The 16,424-nt window shown below is 44.6% G+C and overlaps 1 protein-coding gene across 2 annotated transcripts; it reads left to right on the top strand.

The window, feature by feature from the left end:
* Positions 1–4,304: 4,304 nt before the first annotated feature.
* On the top strand, positions 4,305–14,521 carry palm1a (paralemmin 1a). Of its 2 annotated transcripts, XM_085264597.1 has the most exons (11): positions 4,305–4,339; positions 4,762–4,806; positions 7,105–7,150; positions 7,447–7,527; positions 9,694–9,818; positions 9,947–10,010; positions 10,298–10,319; positions 10,388–10,456; positions 10,591–10,665; positions 12,775–12,906; positions 13,625–14,521. In XM_085264597.1, exons 1-11 carry the CDS (start codon positions 4,320–4,322, stop codon positions 14,161–14,163), a joined length of 1,218 nt encoding a protein of 405 aa, XP_085120723.1. In that variant the 5' UTR covers positions 4,305–4,319; the 3' UTR covers positions 14,164–14,521. The 2 variants fall into 2 exon arrangements, with proteins under 2 accessions (XP_085120723.1, XP_085120724.1); XM_085264598.1 differs by lacking the exon at positions 12,775–12,906.
* Positions 14,522–16,424: the final 1,903 nt, after the last annotated feature.

The raw sequence follows: 16,424 nt of genomic DNA, 5'->3' as shown, positions 1-16,424 counted from the left end.
GATGCCGCCCCCCACCACGATGCCGCCCCGGGCAACCGCCCCTGTCGCCCGAATCTAAAACCGCTACTGCTGATGATTCTTAGGGGCTCGCTTATATTACAACACATTAAACACAGCCTATATGCTCATATTGATGTAGCGCCCCCTGGTGGCCTGTGTTGGTCGTGGTGCGTCAGAAGTTCTGCAGGGAACACCGTCCAGAGATTTTCGTGAACTTTCCTACCATGCGTGAAACGTCTGCTTCCATCAGAGACGCCCTCAGATATGATCAAGTGAAACCAAACCATTGTTTCCACTCACATTCTACCTCCTCTTCTCAGAATAAACCATTCTGCAGCCTCAGCTGTCTCCAGTACCTGTCAGACTTCAGAGTGACCTGAGCAATCTTCCAGCTCTGCCTGAACCTCCACTCCTCACACTGAAGTGATGAGAGTAGTAAAACTGTCAGTACAGTACAAGGCTGGACTGGGACAAAAAATCGGCCCGGGCATTTTGACTAGAGACCGGCCCACCAGGATAAAGATTGAAAATGTGACGTCATTCAGGGATAACCGCAAAGGATTCTGGGAACTTGTGGCAAGAGGTACTAGCGCACGCAGGCTTTCAATTGAACTCAGTTACACAGCGATAAAAAGAAACCCAAAAAATGGCAAGAAGCTGTTGTATTATTAACTTCAATAGCCGGTCGCATGACAGCCACGGGAAGCCGATGGGTAAAGAGATCGTTTTTTTTTTTTTTATCGGATTACGTCGTTGAAGAGAAATTTTTTAAGCCATGTTTCCGAAGTAAGAGCCGACGGATGGTCTGGATATACCAAATATAACGTCTCAGAACACTCCAGCTCACATGTTAGTCTGCTCCAAGCATTCCCACAAAGGTCAGAGTTTTTTAGTAGTTAATACGTCATTTTTCTTAACATAATTGGTGATATAGGTTACAAGCAAGTCTGGCGCTGAACAGAAATTGTCGCGCTATGCTCCTTTATTTATTGTGCATAAATAGTAAATTGTCCTGACACAATATTGTGTTTCGCTTCTGTTATTACCATGGTACATTGACAAAAACATATACTTTTATTCACAGGATAAAACAGTTGTTTTGTATCACTTATTGTCCATTGCGATTACAACATACAATATTATTGTCACTGCTACATTTCTGTAATGCTACTGTAACCGGTTTCTGCTTCATCCCGCTGCAACAGTTCGGCCCAAACAGACTCCTCGACTCTGCGTTGTGTAGTGTTTTTAAAAAGACAAGGAGTCTCTGATCGATCGTTGCCACTTTATTTCCTGAATGGAAACAACGGTGTATTATCAGTGCACAAGCTCGCCATACACCACTCCGCACAGCACACTCTCGTATGGCTACGGCAGACTGGCAGCGATTACTGCAGCAATATTACAATTTCTAATATACAATAAAATAACAGCAACAACAAATTATGTACCTGAATGGAAACAACGGTGTATTATCAGTGCACAGGCTCGCCACACACCACTCCGCACAGCACACTACGGCAGAACATCTCATTAGCATTCCGCTTTAGCATACAGTTTCACACATTACAGTTTTTTACAGACGCTAGGACACATTTCTCAATACTTAGGTCACTTTTGCAAAACTCTTCACACAATTCTCCTAACTGACCCTCAGCTTGGCAAAGCAGTTCATTCCACATTCAAAATGCACTACAACTACCAAAACACTTCATTCAGGTCTCAAATAAAAACATTCCTCCAGAACACTAGCAAAGGTTGACAGCCGACAAACACACTTTGTCACCCACAAAACAATGACCTAAAAAACACTAACAACATGTAGCATTACACAGTGTTTTCCTGTGTAAAACAAGGACACATCTCTGTTTATAATTTCAATATATGTTACTGGAATGAATCAGACATCATGTATTTATGTTTATGTATTTTTATTTTTTTGCACTAAGTAATCCCAAAATACAAGAATTCGTATACACACCATCCACTGATACACATACAATAGTAATGCTAATCTACTCGGTCTTCTCCATTTGGCCACAGGTTCTCATCCACATCACATCTTATGTCATCTAGGGCGACACACCTAGGAAAGAATCTTCTGGCATGCCAGAATTGAAGGAGTTGAAAAATTGAAGGAGTAACAACTGTGTAGATGTTCATCCACAATGAGAATCAGCTGTGGCTGGTTAAACTGCATTGTTAGATTTAAAATATGTTTCAATAAAATATTGCCGTTGGATTTTGCTGTCTTTTCAAGTTTTGCATTGTGTTATTGTTTTGACCATGAGTTTAACAGTTTTGAAAACAGTATGTAAGCACATGCAAAATGTCCTGTCCGTACAAAGGTTTTTGGCAGTTGTTGTGTCTGAGTGAGAAGATGATTCATGTAATTTGAGAGATGTAGTCATTGAATGCATTTTGTGCCAAAACAATGATAACTGGTCCTCAGTTTAGCCCACATAGACTTCTGTTGTGCTCACTGTGTGAGGAGTTTTGCAAACGTGACCTAAGTATTGAGAAATGTGTCCTAGCGTCTGTAAAAAACTGTAATAAACAAATGAAAAGTACATAAAACTGGTGTTGGACATGTGTCCACTAAGCACTTATTACACTCGGTGCTCGTCAGCTAATCAGACATGTTTTATGTGTCTGTACTACTTAGCTATATTGTGTGCGGAACAATACAACTCACCTCTCGTATGGCTACGGCAGACTGGCAGCGATTACTGCAGCCAGCCTCACCTAACCAGCCACACTGAGAGCGGGGGGGCGCTGTTTCCCCATTACACTGATATTTGTGGCAAGTGGAATAATACCACAAACACTGTTACACTACCAGAAATTATTTCCACTACTAATTAATTACCGTTGAGCTCAAAGGTCCTATTAATAAACTGTTAATGAATGTGTATTTATGAAGACGATTTGTGAGACTGGTAAACTTATGATACGTACAATAGTCTTTCGTCCTACACGGTGCATTTCAAGGTCCTGCACCCATCCGTCGGTAAACTGTACCTGGGCTTGTTGCAGTGACCTGAAGTTACTAAACTTCATGAGTGTATGCACTCACTCCAAGAACCGTGTAATTATAAATCTGAGCGTGGTGAAAGTGGGCAGCACACTGACGTCTTTTGTCCACTCTGTGTGCTCGTAAGGGTCTGACCCTTTCACTCCTTTGATTTTTTCCTCGTATCTTTTCTTTGTCTTTTCGTCGAGTCTGTCTTTGTACGGACCGGCATTGTTCTCCTTTTGTTTTGTACATTCCTTTTTTGTGCGGCAAAGAAAAAAAAAGAAGGTATTGGAACCAGAGAATGAACGTTTTGCGGTGCTGCAAATGCTTGCATTTGATGCGGTACTTGGATTGTTTTGCCACGAGTTCCCGGCATGCAATGCGCGAAAATCACGTGATTGCTAAACAAGGGGGAGGGTGCATCCAGCCTCTTCGGCTGTAATTGGTCCAGCCCAGAGTCGATCATGACCAATTGGCCAATCCAACACCTTTCATTATATATACCCTTCCTAAAAAATAAAAATAAAAATAAAAAATAAAAAAATATCCATCGGCCCATAAAAACAAAAAATCGCCAGCGGCCCACCGGGCAAATGCCCGGTATGCCCGATGGCCAGTCCAGCTATGGTACAGTAAGAAGCATGGTCTGCAGGAAGTCGACCATTAAAAAAAATTCTTTCCAACCACCACTAGGTGTTGCTGCAGGATTATTGCTTCACCTTCCGTGTTAATTAAATGAAAAGAAAATGAGACAAACTGTCCTCGGGATAAATGTCTGTCTTTAAACTGTACCAAAAACAAAACTTTAACATGTTCATTGCCAAATATCTGGAGTCTCGACATAAATATGACATTATATTCAAAATGAAGCGCCTCATCCTGGCGCTTCACTGAAACACTGAGTTTAAAAAGCACTCCAACTACACTGAGAGTAACTAAAGTATGAGTACTTACTGGTACTGGATGATAATTCTGGATTCATTCGTGTGTTTATCACTTTCATGATGTGAATGACTTGCAGGAAGCTTCATGAAACTTAAGCTCATGAAAAATGGATTCACATGTACGATAAATGATATGAAGGACGAGGAGCAAACATGGAGAGTGCAGAAGGAAGTACTCGTGTGAAGCAGAAGGCTTTGTTACCGAGTCTGACGTCCCAGTCTGTCCCCGTGACAGCTGCAGTAATAAAAATAATAAGTCATCATGGAGACCAGGAGCTCCACATCTTCATCCCGTCCACCTCACAGTTCTTAAAATCGATCCTCCATCCATTAGTCAATTGATCAATAACAGCCTCTTGATGCATGCTCAGTCATCCAGGTAAGTAAATCCCAAAAGGCTGATTCTGTCTGGCTAGTTTCAGTCATTGTGCAGAGGAACCGTTTATAAGGTTGGAGACCTGCTGTAAGCTGAGACTGCATAAGTCACCTGGATGATGACGAAACGTTTCTCCCACTGAAAACGTCCAGATGAACAGAATCAACCTTTTGGGATTCAATAACAGCGTTTTTGCATGTTGGACTGATTTCAAAGTAAAAGTCTTCCTCACTCTCATCTCTTGATTATGAATCTGCAAGCACACTTTCAACTGTGACGTCAAAATCTGACCAAAAAAGGTTCAACATTCAAAACTTCTCCTACCCTTTTCTCCTTTCCTACCCTCCTCTCCTTTCCTCCCCCTCCCTCCTGTCCTCCGTCCTCCCCGGTGGGCGGGTTTGTTTGCTCTCTCGGATGTGGATCAGATGTTTGATTTTGCTGCGGACTGATCTGCCGTCGGACATGGAGGAGTGAGTACACTTTATTTCTTCTCTCTCTTCTTTCTTTCCCTTCTTCTCTTTTCTTCTTCTGGTTGTTGTTCTGTGTTTGTGACGTATCTGAGACTCGTGTCGTCATTGTGCGGCATCAGGGCGCTGAGTCAGGACCGAGGGGTGGATGGGTGGGGGGCTAACTGCACCAAACTGGAGACTTTGGGGGGTGTGGTGGGGGTGTCCGAGTCACCGCAGCGGCAGGTGATGGGTTAAAGGGCGTGCGGACCCGCGGAGTGATCAAACCTCTCTGTGCTCTACTTTCCCCTGCGGAAGCAGCACCAGCTCTGATCAATAAGCAGCACGAGCGTCTATGATTACATATTGATCAGTTTCTGTGTTCCTCATTTGAGCTCAGTCACTTCCGTCAAGTTGGACGTGTGAGGAGAGGGTGACTTCCGGCGGGGTTCTTCACAATATAAGGTTTAAGCCCCAGTCCGATTGGTTCAGTTTTCTAAATTCAGCAAGGCAGGCTCTTTAATGATGTCACGATGTCACTTACAGAATTACAAGAATTACCACAAAGTGTGAATTTTCAGAAACGTCAACATAAAACTTGCTCTGACACACCTGCACAAAGTCTCACTCACTATGGAGTTACCATACACCTGCAGAGACGCACCCAATGGATGATTCCCACAGGAAGAGTCACACCTGGGAGCAGATCCAGGTGTCAGATGGTGCTGAGATGAGTTCTGATGTTTCTGTACGTCATGTTTGAGGTTCATCAGATAATCAGATTTAACTGATGCAGGTAAACAGGAAGCTGCAGATAAATCATTGGTTTCTTACCACTTTGTGTTTTGGGAATTTTTTTTATCTGTATTATTTTCCATCATGTTCTGCAGAAATCTGTTTTCTTTGTGACTTCTTCATTATTTCCTCCTGCCTTCCTCACAGCCACTTATAAACCCAGACTTCAGAAAAGACTGCCAATCAGAATCTGGGAGCTGGTTGAGTTTCATCCCAGCAGCTGTTTTATTTTGAAGTGCACTTCCTGTGTGCTTGTTTGGTGTGCCTGTGGGATTGATGGAGCTGCTGCAGCCTGGTGGAGGCTCAGAGGCAGTAGTAGGATGTGGTGTCTGGACAAGGACACAGCCCAGAGCAGAACCACGTGTTAGTGCCAAATGTGGGACTAATAAAGGTTTATCTGATCTTATCGCTTATCTTTACTTTATAAGGCTAAGCTGAGAGTACTTTTACTCTAACATGTAACTGAGTATTTGTACTCTTCTGTTTTTACTGCAAGTACTTCATCACTGCAGTGCATGGACTTCCTGTCTGCCTCTAATGCGGCGTTTCAATTAAAAGTCACACACCTGCTGACTGACCGGAACCCTTTCCTCTCAGACGGATCACAAACTGATCAATAATTAATATCATCCAATCATCAGTCTGAGCTCCTGTCCCATTACCTGCCATGCCCCTCTCTATAATACATCTCACTGCTGCTGAGCAGGCATGGACAAAAACACAGAAAGAGCCTGAGCTTCAGTTTGAGCCTTTAAAGTACCTCCTCCTCGTCAGGGCGCTGTGTCTGAACTGCTTCCCAGTGGGCCGGGTTCTAGCTGCTGGTGTTGTCGGTCCTTGCAGTGGACTGTGGTCTCCATGGAGACCATAAAGTGAAGCTTTGTTTGAGGTGTCTGAGAGGAAAAGTTTAAAGTGTAAAGCATACTGTGTGTCCTCCAGAGAGGAGAGGTGGATCGAGCTGACCTCTGAACCCAGTGACCTCTGTCCCGATGAGTTCATGGTCTCAGCCTCCAGTTGAAGTCTCACTGAATAAAACATGAAGTCTACTTTGGGTGCGATGCTCCCATTAGACTCAGGGAGGAATCAGGGCGGGACCAACGCCGCATCTGCGTCTGGCTGCTCCTTGTTTGGTGAACTCTGGTTTCCTGAGTGCTACACCAACCAGCAGCAGCTCCGCCAGCACAGACCGCCTGAGGCCTCGCACTGCCTTCAGCTCAAGCAAACTGAATAAAGGGCAGCCATCTTTACAGCAAATAACTGATGACTCACCGCTGTTGAGCACTTGTTAGCTGATCGCTTCAAGACTCTGCTGGAGTGTGTGTGTGTGTGTGTGTTTGAGAGAGAGAGAGAGAGAGAGAGTGTGTGCGTGTGTATGTGTGAGATAGCTAGTCAGTGTATGAATGAGTGTGTGAGGTTAAAGTGTAAACAGAGCTGTGCATCGAGCATCTGTGTATTAAGCGGAACAAGGAAACGTACGATTCAGTGATGTCACAGTGACATCATTAACCTGTCTGTCTGTCTCTCCCTCAGGGTGAGCGAGGTTCTCTATCAGCAGGATCGACTGCAGCTCATTGTGGTGAGTTTACTTACAGTCAGTGAATGCAGCATCTCACACACCTAGTATCAATGATTCAGATGTGTGTGTGAGACCCCACCCCCCCAGTAAGTTTTATTGGTCGAAGTTATCAATGTTGACTCTGAATTTTAAACTTTATCTAAACAAACACACTTTTATTTTATTTCAAAATAAAAGCCCACACTAAGAGAGTGCAGTCAGTAATCAGATTACCTCAGTGGATTACTTCAGAGCAGAAGTGTGATTGGATTATTGATCCCAATCAGCAGCTGGTTCTGTTTTCCATAATGCTGCAGGAGAAAAGGAAGTGGCAGACGGAGATCGAGAACAAGAAGCGTCAGTTGGAGGACGACAGGAGGGCGCTACAGCACCTGAAGGTGAGCCCACCACTTCCTGTTTCCTGTTTTCTGTTTAAAGGTCGGGTGCACTCAGAGGTGAGCAAGATGCTGAAGCCTTCGTACCGTTCTAAATCGCGCCGCTAGGAGGCGTGAAGACGCAGAAACACGAGTCAGACTGAGACCTCATGTCTCTGAGCTCTGAGTCTGTTCAGGCACGTAAACAGACTGCTGCAGAGATCCAGGTCTGATCAAGGTGTGATCCAGATATGACTCAACCAGATCCAGATCGGATCCAGGCCTGATCCAGGTTTGATCTGGGTCTGATCCAGGCCTGATTATGGCAGGGGCGTGGTCTCTGGCTCCGCTGCAGTGGAGGGGTGTTGCAGTGCACTCAAGGGGCTGTGCCATGAAGTCTGATGGGCAGGTGGAGATGATTGTGTTAACGAGGTTTCCCTCCCTCCCTCAGGTCCCACGCCGGGACCTGAGACGAGTCGGTGTGGAGTTGGCTACAAAGCTGACATTGATGCCAAACCACAAAGAAACATTTTTGTGCACTAAATAAACGAAACCAAAACCTGAATGCTCTGTGGAGTCCAGCTCTTTCACACTGATGTTTTTATTCATGTCCTTCTTTCAGATGGTCAGTGGTCATTTCCTGTTTTATTCTGATAGGCGGCTCTCTGTTGTGTTCTCAGAACAACGACAGAAACCTGTCGTTCAGATGTTGTATATTCCAGACTGAAGTGCTGTGGAAAATTTATTTCTGCCAGTAAATTCTCTCATCTATTATTGATCTTTGATATGAGATCATATTTCATTAATGACTCTTATCAGTTTGTCTTTCACCAGAAAAAATAAAGAGTAACTCTCTCTGGCTCCTACTCCTGCTGGCTCACTGTGTGTCGAGTCTTCCAGGTATTCAGAGATTCAAGAGGCACAAACTGAGAACAGCTGCAAGGTAAAAATATCTGAGATCAGCCAAACAGCACGCAGGTAGGACAGGACTGCCAGGGCCATGTGAAATAGCAGCTGTTTTCCCGATGAGGAGGAGGCCGCGAGTTCAGAGAGCCCGAGCTCATCCAGATAATTTTATTCAACTAAAAGGATCCATTCAGGCTTCATGCGTTTATTAAAGGGACACTCAGACGTCCTCCTGATGGACGTTGGTCCATGAGCACCCATTGCTGTCTGTGCACGCCTGCTTTCAATCATTAGATACTAAAATGATTTTATTCCATTTTCACTGTTTTCTCCTTTGAGGACATGATGCTGATGCTCTCCAATTTGTAGTGTTGTGTAGCCGAAACGTCAAAACAATAAATGGATAAAGATTTTTTTTCTGCCAGCACGTGTGTGAAACGAGCAGCTTTTTAAGGTGCTGATTAAAATCGTTGAGAGTTTGAAAGACGACCCGGCGAGGACGAATCCCACTCAGAGCCGTGCAGCTGAGTGTCTGCTGCTGTCAGCTGCAAGGGTTTAATGAGACGCTCAGAATGAGACCAGAGTTCAGGTTATATATGTAAAAAGCTCTGATGAACCCGCTGGTTTAGTTTTAACCGTGCATGGGGATTTTTTTGCAGACTGTGAAGTCTGATGTCCAGGTTTCCTTCCTCGTGCTGCTCTGATCTTCATCTTGCTGGCTGATTTGTTTAGTCTGGAGCTGCTCAGCCTTTCTGACACTTTTTAAGGTTGAAGCTTTCTATTCCCGAGGCTGACAGATGCTTTGAACCCTCTGATCTGCTTTGATTATTCTCTTCATGCTCTGTGGATGATAACACATCTTCCTGCTGGAGAGTCTTCCTCACTTAGCTGGAAGCTTTGATGAAGGACAGGATCCCCAGATGTCTCCTGTGGACTTTCAGGGCTTTATGTTAATTGTTTTCTGAGTGGATCAGAGTGCCAGTCTGTCCTCTCCTGATGATCTGTCAGCTGTTTGCAGTCAGAGGACTTCCTGTCTCACTCACAGCTTCCAATCGAACAGCTGGACTCACCTGCACACCTTCAACCTGCCTCCTTTATAAAGAAATGATGAAGGAATGACGACGGCTTCGGTGGTGGGCTTCATAGTGAGCAGATCACGAGTGAACTTTAAGCACATGTTTCTGCAGCTCTTCTTTTCATAAACTTTCATGAACAAATATGAATTTGATACGTGCCTCCTCACGTGTTAGAAGGAAGCTGTCATCTATGTGACCTGTGTTTCAGTCAAAGGCTCTGAGGGACCGCTGGCTCCTGGAGGGAGCATCTGCTGGACCCGAGCAGAACGAAGTCTGTAGACAGCTGGAGCAGGACGAGGCCCGGACCCGGAGCCTGGAGGAGACCATCGACAGGTCTGAGCCGCCGAGCCCGAACATCCAGGAAGGGTGGCCTTATTCACTGTGGGATTAAAACCATCAACTGTGTGTGTGTGTGTGTGTGTGTGTGTGTGTGTGTGTGTGTGTGTGTGTGTGTGCTGTAGGCTGCAGCAGGAACTTGTCGGCCTTGAGACTGGATCTGTCTGTCAGACCATAACTAACATTAAAGTGAGTGTACATGCACGCACGCACACACAAACGTTTTCTAATATCACTTTTTTTCCTTTCTAAAATCAGCTTTTCTGCTGTCCTCATAGGGTTAATAGATCATTTGAAACAAATTAGGTTGGATTACATGGGTGAGGATGTTGGGAGGGGGGTTCACTGGCAGGACTGGCTTACTTTGGAGGTTTTTTCATGTTTCTGTTTCCCGTTTCCTTCTACTTATTGATGGAGGATTCCTGTTAAGACTCTTATTGTGAAGATAAACTTCCTTTCTCTGTTTGTGCCTCCAGGTGTCATCAAGACCAGCTTCAGGTAAATTTCTAAATTTCTCTGTCTGTTTTTATTCGTGAAGCCTTTGTCTCACGTTTGTCTCTGATCAGCTGTAGAGGTCAAAGATCGCGAAAGGCATCAGCAGGACAGGGCTCCACTGGCAACTCAGGTGATCCAAGGTGAGACTGTGCTATAACTGTAATCAGATCTCAGTAATCAGATTACAGTTACATTACGGTAAGTTGTTGTGATAACCTCACTGTTAGTTCTTTCTCTGCTCTGTCTTTGTGCCTGGCCCATTTTTACCCACAAGCCCCTGCAGAGGTCAAAGTTAACAAAAGTCCTCGACTGAACAAACCCAGAGAGGCGACCGAGGAGATGAAGAAAGGTGAGTCAGAAGTGACCACACCCACTCTGCACCGACCTGACGGGGGTCGTCTTAAACTGGTGAACTGAGCTAGTTTTCCTCAGGTGGGACATGAAGCTCACCTGGAAGTCACCAAGTCAGGAAATAGATCCAGAATATTTCCATGGCTAAAGATTAGCTCACTGGGAGAAGGAGATGGCCATAGGCCCTATGGCTGAGAGCAGCCGGAGGGTTGACGCAGGTCTTCCCCTGCTTTCCTGTCTGTCTTTGATGCACTGTCTAATAAAGCCAGTAAAAGAATAAAGTACAGATGAGATCAGCCATGTTGTTTCCTGACTTTAAGAGTTTGCGTTTGGTTCTCCGTGATGAGGTTCGAAGAATCAGTAAAATATGATTAATCGCAGCTTTCAGTGATTTTAATGAGTCTGTTATCATTCACCCTGCAAATGTGTAAGGTCAGAGGTCATAGAGTGTAGACACGTGGGAGGAGAGGGGACATCGACCTTAATGTGTCTCTAACAGCTGCCTTCCTGTTTCTATCTGTAAGTCCGTTTTAGGGTCACGTTAACAGTGAATTTGTGTGTTGGCTGGTGTGATGGGTGTGTGTTATTGTGTTGTTTCCCTCATAGTGTAGGATCTGTGGGAGGCTATTGAAATGAATCATGGGCTAAATGAATGTATGAAGCTGTGGGAGTTTCCTGACACTTTGCTGGTATTTAAGGCTGAACAGAAGCAGGTCTGAATCTACCCCTGGCATGACTGCAGGGGTTTCCACGGGAGATGTGAAGGCATTTGGAAAAAGACGATGTCGGAGCCAGAGTGTGACCGCTGTGTCAGCACTCAGTCCATCCTGAAGGTCGAGTCCTCACAGCAACTGTCAACATGCACATGTTAAGTGAAGCTCGAAGCATGTTAGATTAGAAACATCAGTAGAGCTTTCACATTCTTTCCCTTGACTTTAATAAATACATGCAGCCTCACTCAACATGCAGAGAGAAAATCAGAGTGATGCACATGTACTCAAACAACGCAGCAACAGAGGAGGCAGACTCTGACCGTACGAATGTCAGCAACTCTGCTTCTGGTCACAGATTTCAAGTTTCAGGAATAAACTCTTGCAATAACCTGAGCTGCATCCAAGGCCCTCTTCCTCCACCTCCTCACAGTGTCCCTCAACATCTGATGGAAAACGTCTCCCATGTACACTTATGGACAAAAGTCCTGAGTTACACCTGTTAATCTGTGAATCAGTGCCACGGGTGTATTAATCCAGCACCTGTGACCTGCCTTTATCTGTATGAGAGACAGAGTTTGAAAAGCTCAGCAATTCCAATGTGGTGCTAACAGGACGCTACTGTTACAAAAGTCCGTTCAGGAGAATTCTACCATCCGCCTAACGATCTGTTCTCCCATTTATCAATCCATCCATCCGTCCGTCCGTCCATCCATTAGTCTATTCTCCCATCCATCCATCCATCCATTCATCCATCTATTCTCCCATTTATCCATCTGTTTATCCATTCATCAATCAATCCATCCGTCCTTCCATCCATCCATCCATCCATCCATCCATCATCCATTCATCCATCTATTCTCCCATTTATCCATCTATTCATCCATTCATTCATCCATCCATCCCTGGCATTAACATCAGCAGACACTGTGCACCAGGAGCTTCATGGCTGAGCAGCTCCTCTCAGGGTAATGTGTGGGTGCTGGTGTCCATTTAATGTATCTGATCCTTGGGACTTATCTGAGTTGTGGTTTTTTGCAGCTGAAATGTTTTGGTAGTTCAGTTATTTGAGGCAGCAGGAGAGGATATACACACTGTACCAAAGTCAGTCTGGATGATGCGAGCAGAGCCTCACATATTCCTTCTGGTCATCAGACCCTTCTTTGTTCTGCATGGTTATGTCATGTCACACTAATAGAGCTGTACCTTTGCTATTGGAAGGTTACCCTCACCTGGGGTGCTTGTTTATGACCTGCTGCTTTCTCTGTCCTGACTCTTCTCTTCTGTGATCTAACCTTCTGCCTGCTGCCTTTATCTTTAGATCCGCAGCAGCTCATTGTGTCTGTTGTGTTGACCCCCTCTGACCCTGTGATCCCTTCTAACCTCTCCCAATCCAGCGATGTACTCGGTGGAGATTAAAGTAGAGCGGGACAGAGTGACGGGGGAAACCAGGGTTCTGTCCAGTAACACCAAACTTCCTGTTGACCTCTCTGACCAAGGGGTCAAAGTTTATGAAGATGAGCAGAAAGGTGATGTTAGCAAGTAAACAAGAAAAATAAATAAAAACAAAGCCGGCTTTAAGAGAAGGGACCTGCTGATGCAATAACTGACTCTCAAAGGGCTGATTTAAGCTCTGCTGTGCGCGCATTTATCTGAATCTCTTCACAAGCTCATGGACTGTAGATGATGAATCACTCATTCTTTTTTCTTAAATTATTGAACTATTTGCCCTCACAGTCTTTGCTGAACACCTCCACATCTTCACTTCAGAAACTCTCAGCATATCTGGGAGGACCTCTGAACTCCACTCATTACCTGCCAGATGTTCCACCAGGTATTTTCATAGCATTAGACACCTGCGTTACACACCTGTGACAGGCTGTTGTATCCTGAGAGTTTCAGATCTGAGGGTCATTCCTGCTGAGTTCCTGCAGTGGACATTTTATAGCACAGTGTGAGGAGCAGATCCATGTGTCTGGTTGTTGCAGCGCCTCCTGCTGGAGGTTTGCAGGTTTTCACAGCAGCAGTTTTCCTTCTCCTAAAGCCACAGCGGCCTCAGCCTGCCTGCATGATCAACACTCACCTGACAGTCAGGTGGTCACACCTCATCACTTTCAGCTCCAGCTGAAGGAAGCTGATGCACAGGTGTACTCTGTGACATCACTCAGTGAGTCTTTATTGGTCCTTCAGCTGGAGAGCATTCAGGTGTCGCACTCTGACCCTCACCTGTGTCTTCCTGTCTCCCAGTGGTCCATGAGCTGAATGGTGAGGATATCCACCTGCTCAGCTCCTCTGAGGTTGAAGAGCTCATCCACAAAGCTGATGAGGCGTCGATGATGTCACAGACTGTCACCACTGTGACATCCCTCCCGACAGCAGAGGTTCGGGAGGAGTTGGAGCTGATGCGGTCCAAGTCGCCGCTACCTCAGGTTCCAGTGGAGATCACAGGGCTAGAGGCCGAAGTGGGTGGTGAGCCGAGCGTGGCTGAGGCGAGCACTGAGAACCCGGTTACCATGGTGTTCATGGGATACCAGAGCGTAGAGGATGAAGACGAGACCAAGAAGGTGCTGGGGCTGCAGGGCACGGTGAAGGCCGAGCTGGTGCACATTGATGACCCAAACGGGAAGACATCAGGGGGAGAAAAGGAGGCGGATCCACCTCTGCCCACCTCCAAGGCCCCACCAACCTCCACTAAACCTCCAATGGCGATACCAGTGGCAAGCAATGGGGAGATGGCAGGGAAGGAGAAGGAGAAGAAGCTGTGTAAGTGCTGTAGCATCATGTGACCTGGTGACCTGTGGGGGGGGGGGGGTGCCGCCTTGAAACGTAGCACGCAAATACAAAAATAAAAAGGACTGAAAACTCCTCCCATTGCTCACAGCCCTCCCAACATCACTTCCTGTTTTTTCCTTCAGGTGTATAAAGCCTCTCTTTACTTTTTCTATTTTCTTGAAGCCTTTTTACTTTTTTACTCTGCACGTCTGTACTTACATGTCTCAGTGTTAGCATAGCCTCAGTGTTAGCCTCCGCCTTCGCTGTGCCAGGATGTTTGTAGCTCCTCCCCCTCCTTTCTGTGAATGTATTATTATATTTATTAGAAGCTGTCTGAGTTTTTAAAAGAAGAAATAAAATGAGCAGAAACTAGTCTGCTTTTGTGCCGCAGCCTAAATTCTTCACCTCCACCTTCTATATGGACCAACAAGTACCTCTCTATCCCTCAAGGGAAATGATTGTGTTCGAGCAGTAGGATGAAGACGGTCCAGTCTACAATAAATAAACACAGTAAAAGTGCCACGGGCACTGAAAACTGTGTAAAATGTTACATATACAGCAGTGAAAACAAACAAAGACAATAAAAATGGGCAGAGTAAAAGATTGTGCAAACTATAACATTAATTAATGTGTACACTATAAATCTGATAAACAGCTACATGAAGGTTTAATACAGAAATGCATGTTTGGAGTCTTATACCTGACAGGTCTGTTCACCTGTCCTTGAATGAGGTCTTATCCTGCAGACTTGTGCATGGCTCTGTGTGATCAGAGGTTTTAATCCAGCACTGCTCAAACCAATGATCTTTACAGGAAACAGATGAGAACTCGAAGCTGCTGTCGTCTTTATTGAATAAAATTAAACGTTTTAATTGTTGATTGCTTCTTTGACCTCTGAAAGTTTGAAAAGCATTCGCTGATCTTCGTCTCTGTGGAAATCTTTTGAAGCGTGCTGCATTGAAAGTCTGACATAACCTCAGAGGATTCACTCACACTGGGCTCCATCAAACAGCACTCACAATCCCATCAGCTGTTTTTTGATCCACCCGCTGAGTCAGCGACGCTCGCCAAGAGGATCCAACTCTCACAGCTCAGCGATCGGACTGCCACACACACCCTCATACACGTCATTGCCAAGTGTAGCAGATTTCAAATGGTAGACTGTTTTATGATGACAAACAGGGACTGGTTGCAAAACTGGCTTTATTTTCTAAGCATTTTCACAGCAGCAGGTGTTTCTTAATCCCAATGTGGAGTCCATGCAACTTTGGCCCACAATATTTAAAAAACATAAAAATATCAAAACAATGGTTTCTCTCAACAGCCACTTCAAAATCAAGTGTAATAGCGGGGTAAAACTGAGACAAATATGAAGCAAAGTATACTTCAAAATAAACTACTGATAATCACTTATAATATTTAAATCCCCACTAAGATGGATCAATTACAAAACACATATTCATACAAAAGTAAATTTTCCCAACACAACTGAAAATACTATTTAACGTGCAGCCTTATATGACAAACTCATTATACACATAAAACAAAATCTGTACATGACTAACATTTAAGTCAAGTCAACCCAACAATATAAACTCAAGTACACAGTGGGACAAAATAGCGTCCTCCTAGATCAAAGGTGCAAACTGTAAAAATAAACTGGAAAATAATAAAATATACATATATACACAACTATACAGGAATAAGATAAACTAATAATAAGTACAACAGTGTTGTACTTGAATAGAAATAGAATAAGAACAGAAAAGAACAAGAATAAATTAGTACAATAGTACACAGACAGAGTCAAACAGTGCAATACAGCAGAGTGCAAGTATCGGGAGTGAGAGGACAGTGTTATGTAGTCCAAGAAGTGTGTGGAGAAGAGAGTCCAGTGTGGAGGAGGGCAGTGTGGTCCTCGGGAGCCGGACTGCTTGGAGGGAAAAGCTATTTACATATATCTAAAAGGCAAAATGCAGCAGCAGACCTCTCTGTTTAGCACAAGTGAAAAACACATAAATAGGTGGTATAATGATAAAAGGCAGTTTCCATCACTTTGGTACTTTGGGGACTTTTAGCCCTAAGAACTAATACTTAGTAAAGCAAAATAAACCAAACTTAAATTTATAATTTAGTATACAGGGAGACAAGCTACAGAGAATGTGCCTTACCAGTGTGGAGTCCATGCGACTCTGGCTGGGAACCCACCACACATGCAACATGTTTCCTAGCAGTGTCCCAGTGATTAACGTCCCACTACAACAGTGGAACCTTA

This window comes from Mchenga conophoros, linkage group LG23, assembly GCF_057382185.1.
Source record: "Mchenga conophoros isolate Kocher_MC1m ecotype Shallow Benthic linkage group LG23, M_conophoros_male_GT1.1, whole genome shotgun sequence".
NCBI lineage: Eukaryota > Metazoa > Chordata > Actinopteri > Cichliformes > Cichlidae > Mchenga > Mchenga conophoros.
This window is presented reverse-complemented; position numbering and strand designations above follow the sequence as displayed.

Excerpts from the sequence above, each read along its gene's own strand:
- palm1a (XM_085264597.1), top strand. The coding sequence starts at position 4,320 with ATGCATGCTCAGTCATCCAG. Across the intron at positions 9,819-9,946 it reads CTGGAGGAGACCATCGACAG|GCTGCAGCAGGAACTTGTCG; the intron begins GTCTGAGCCGCC and ends TGTGTGCTGTAG. Across the intron at positions 10,457-10,590 it reads GGCAACTCAGGTGATCCAAG|CCCCTGCAGAGGTCAAAGTT; the intron begins GTGAGACTGTGC and ends TTTACCCACAAG.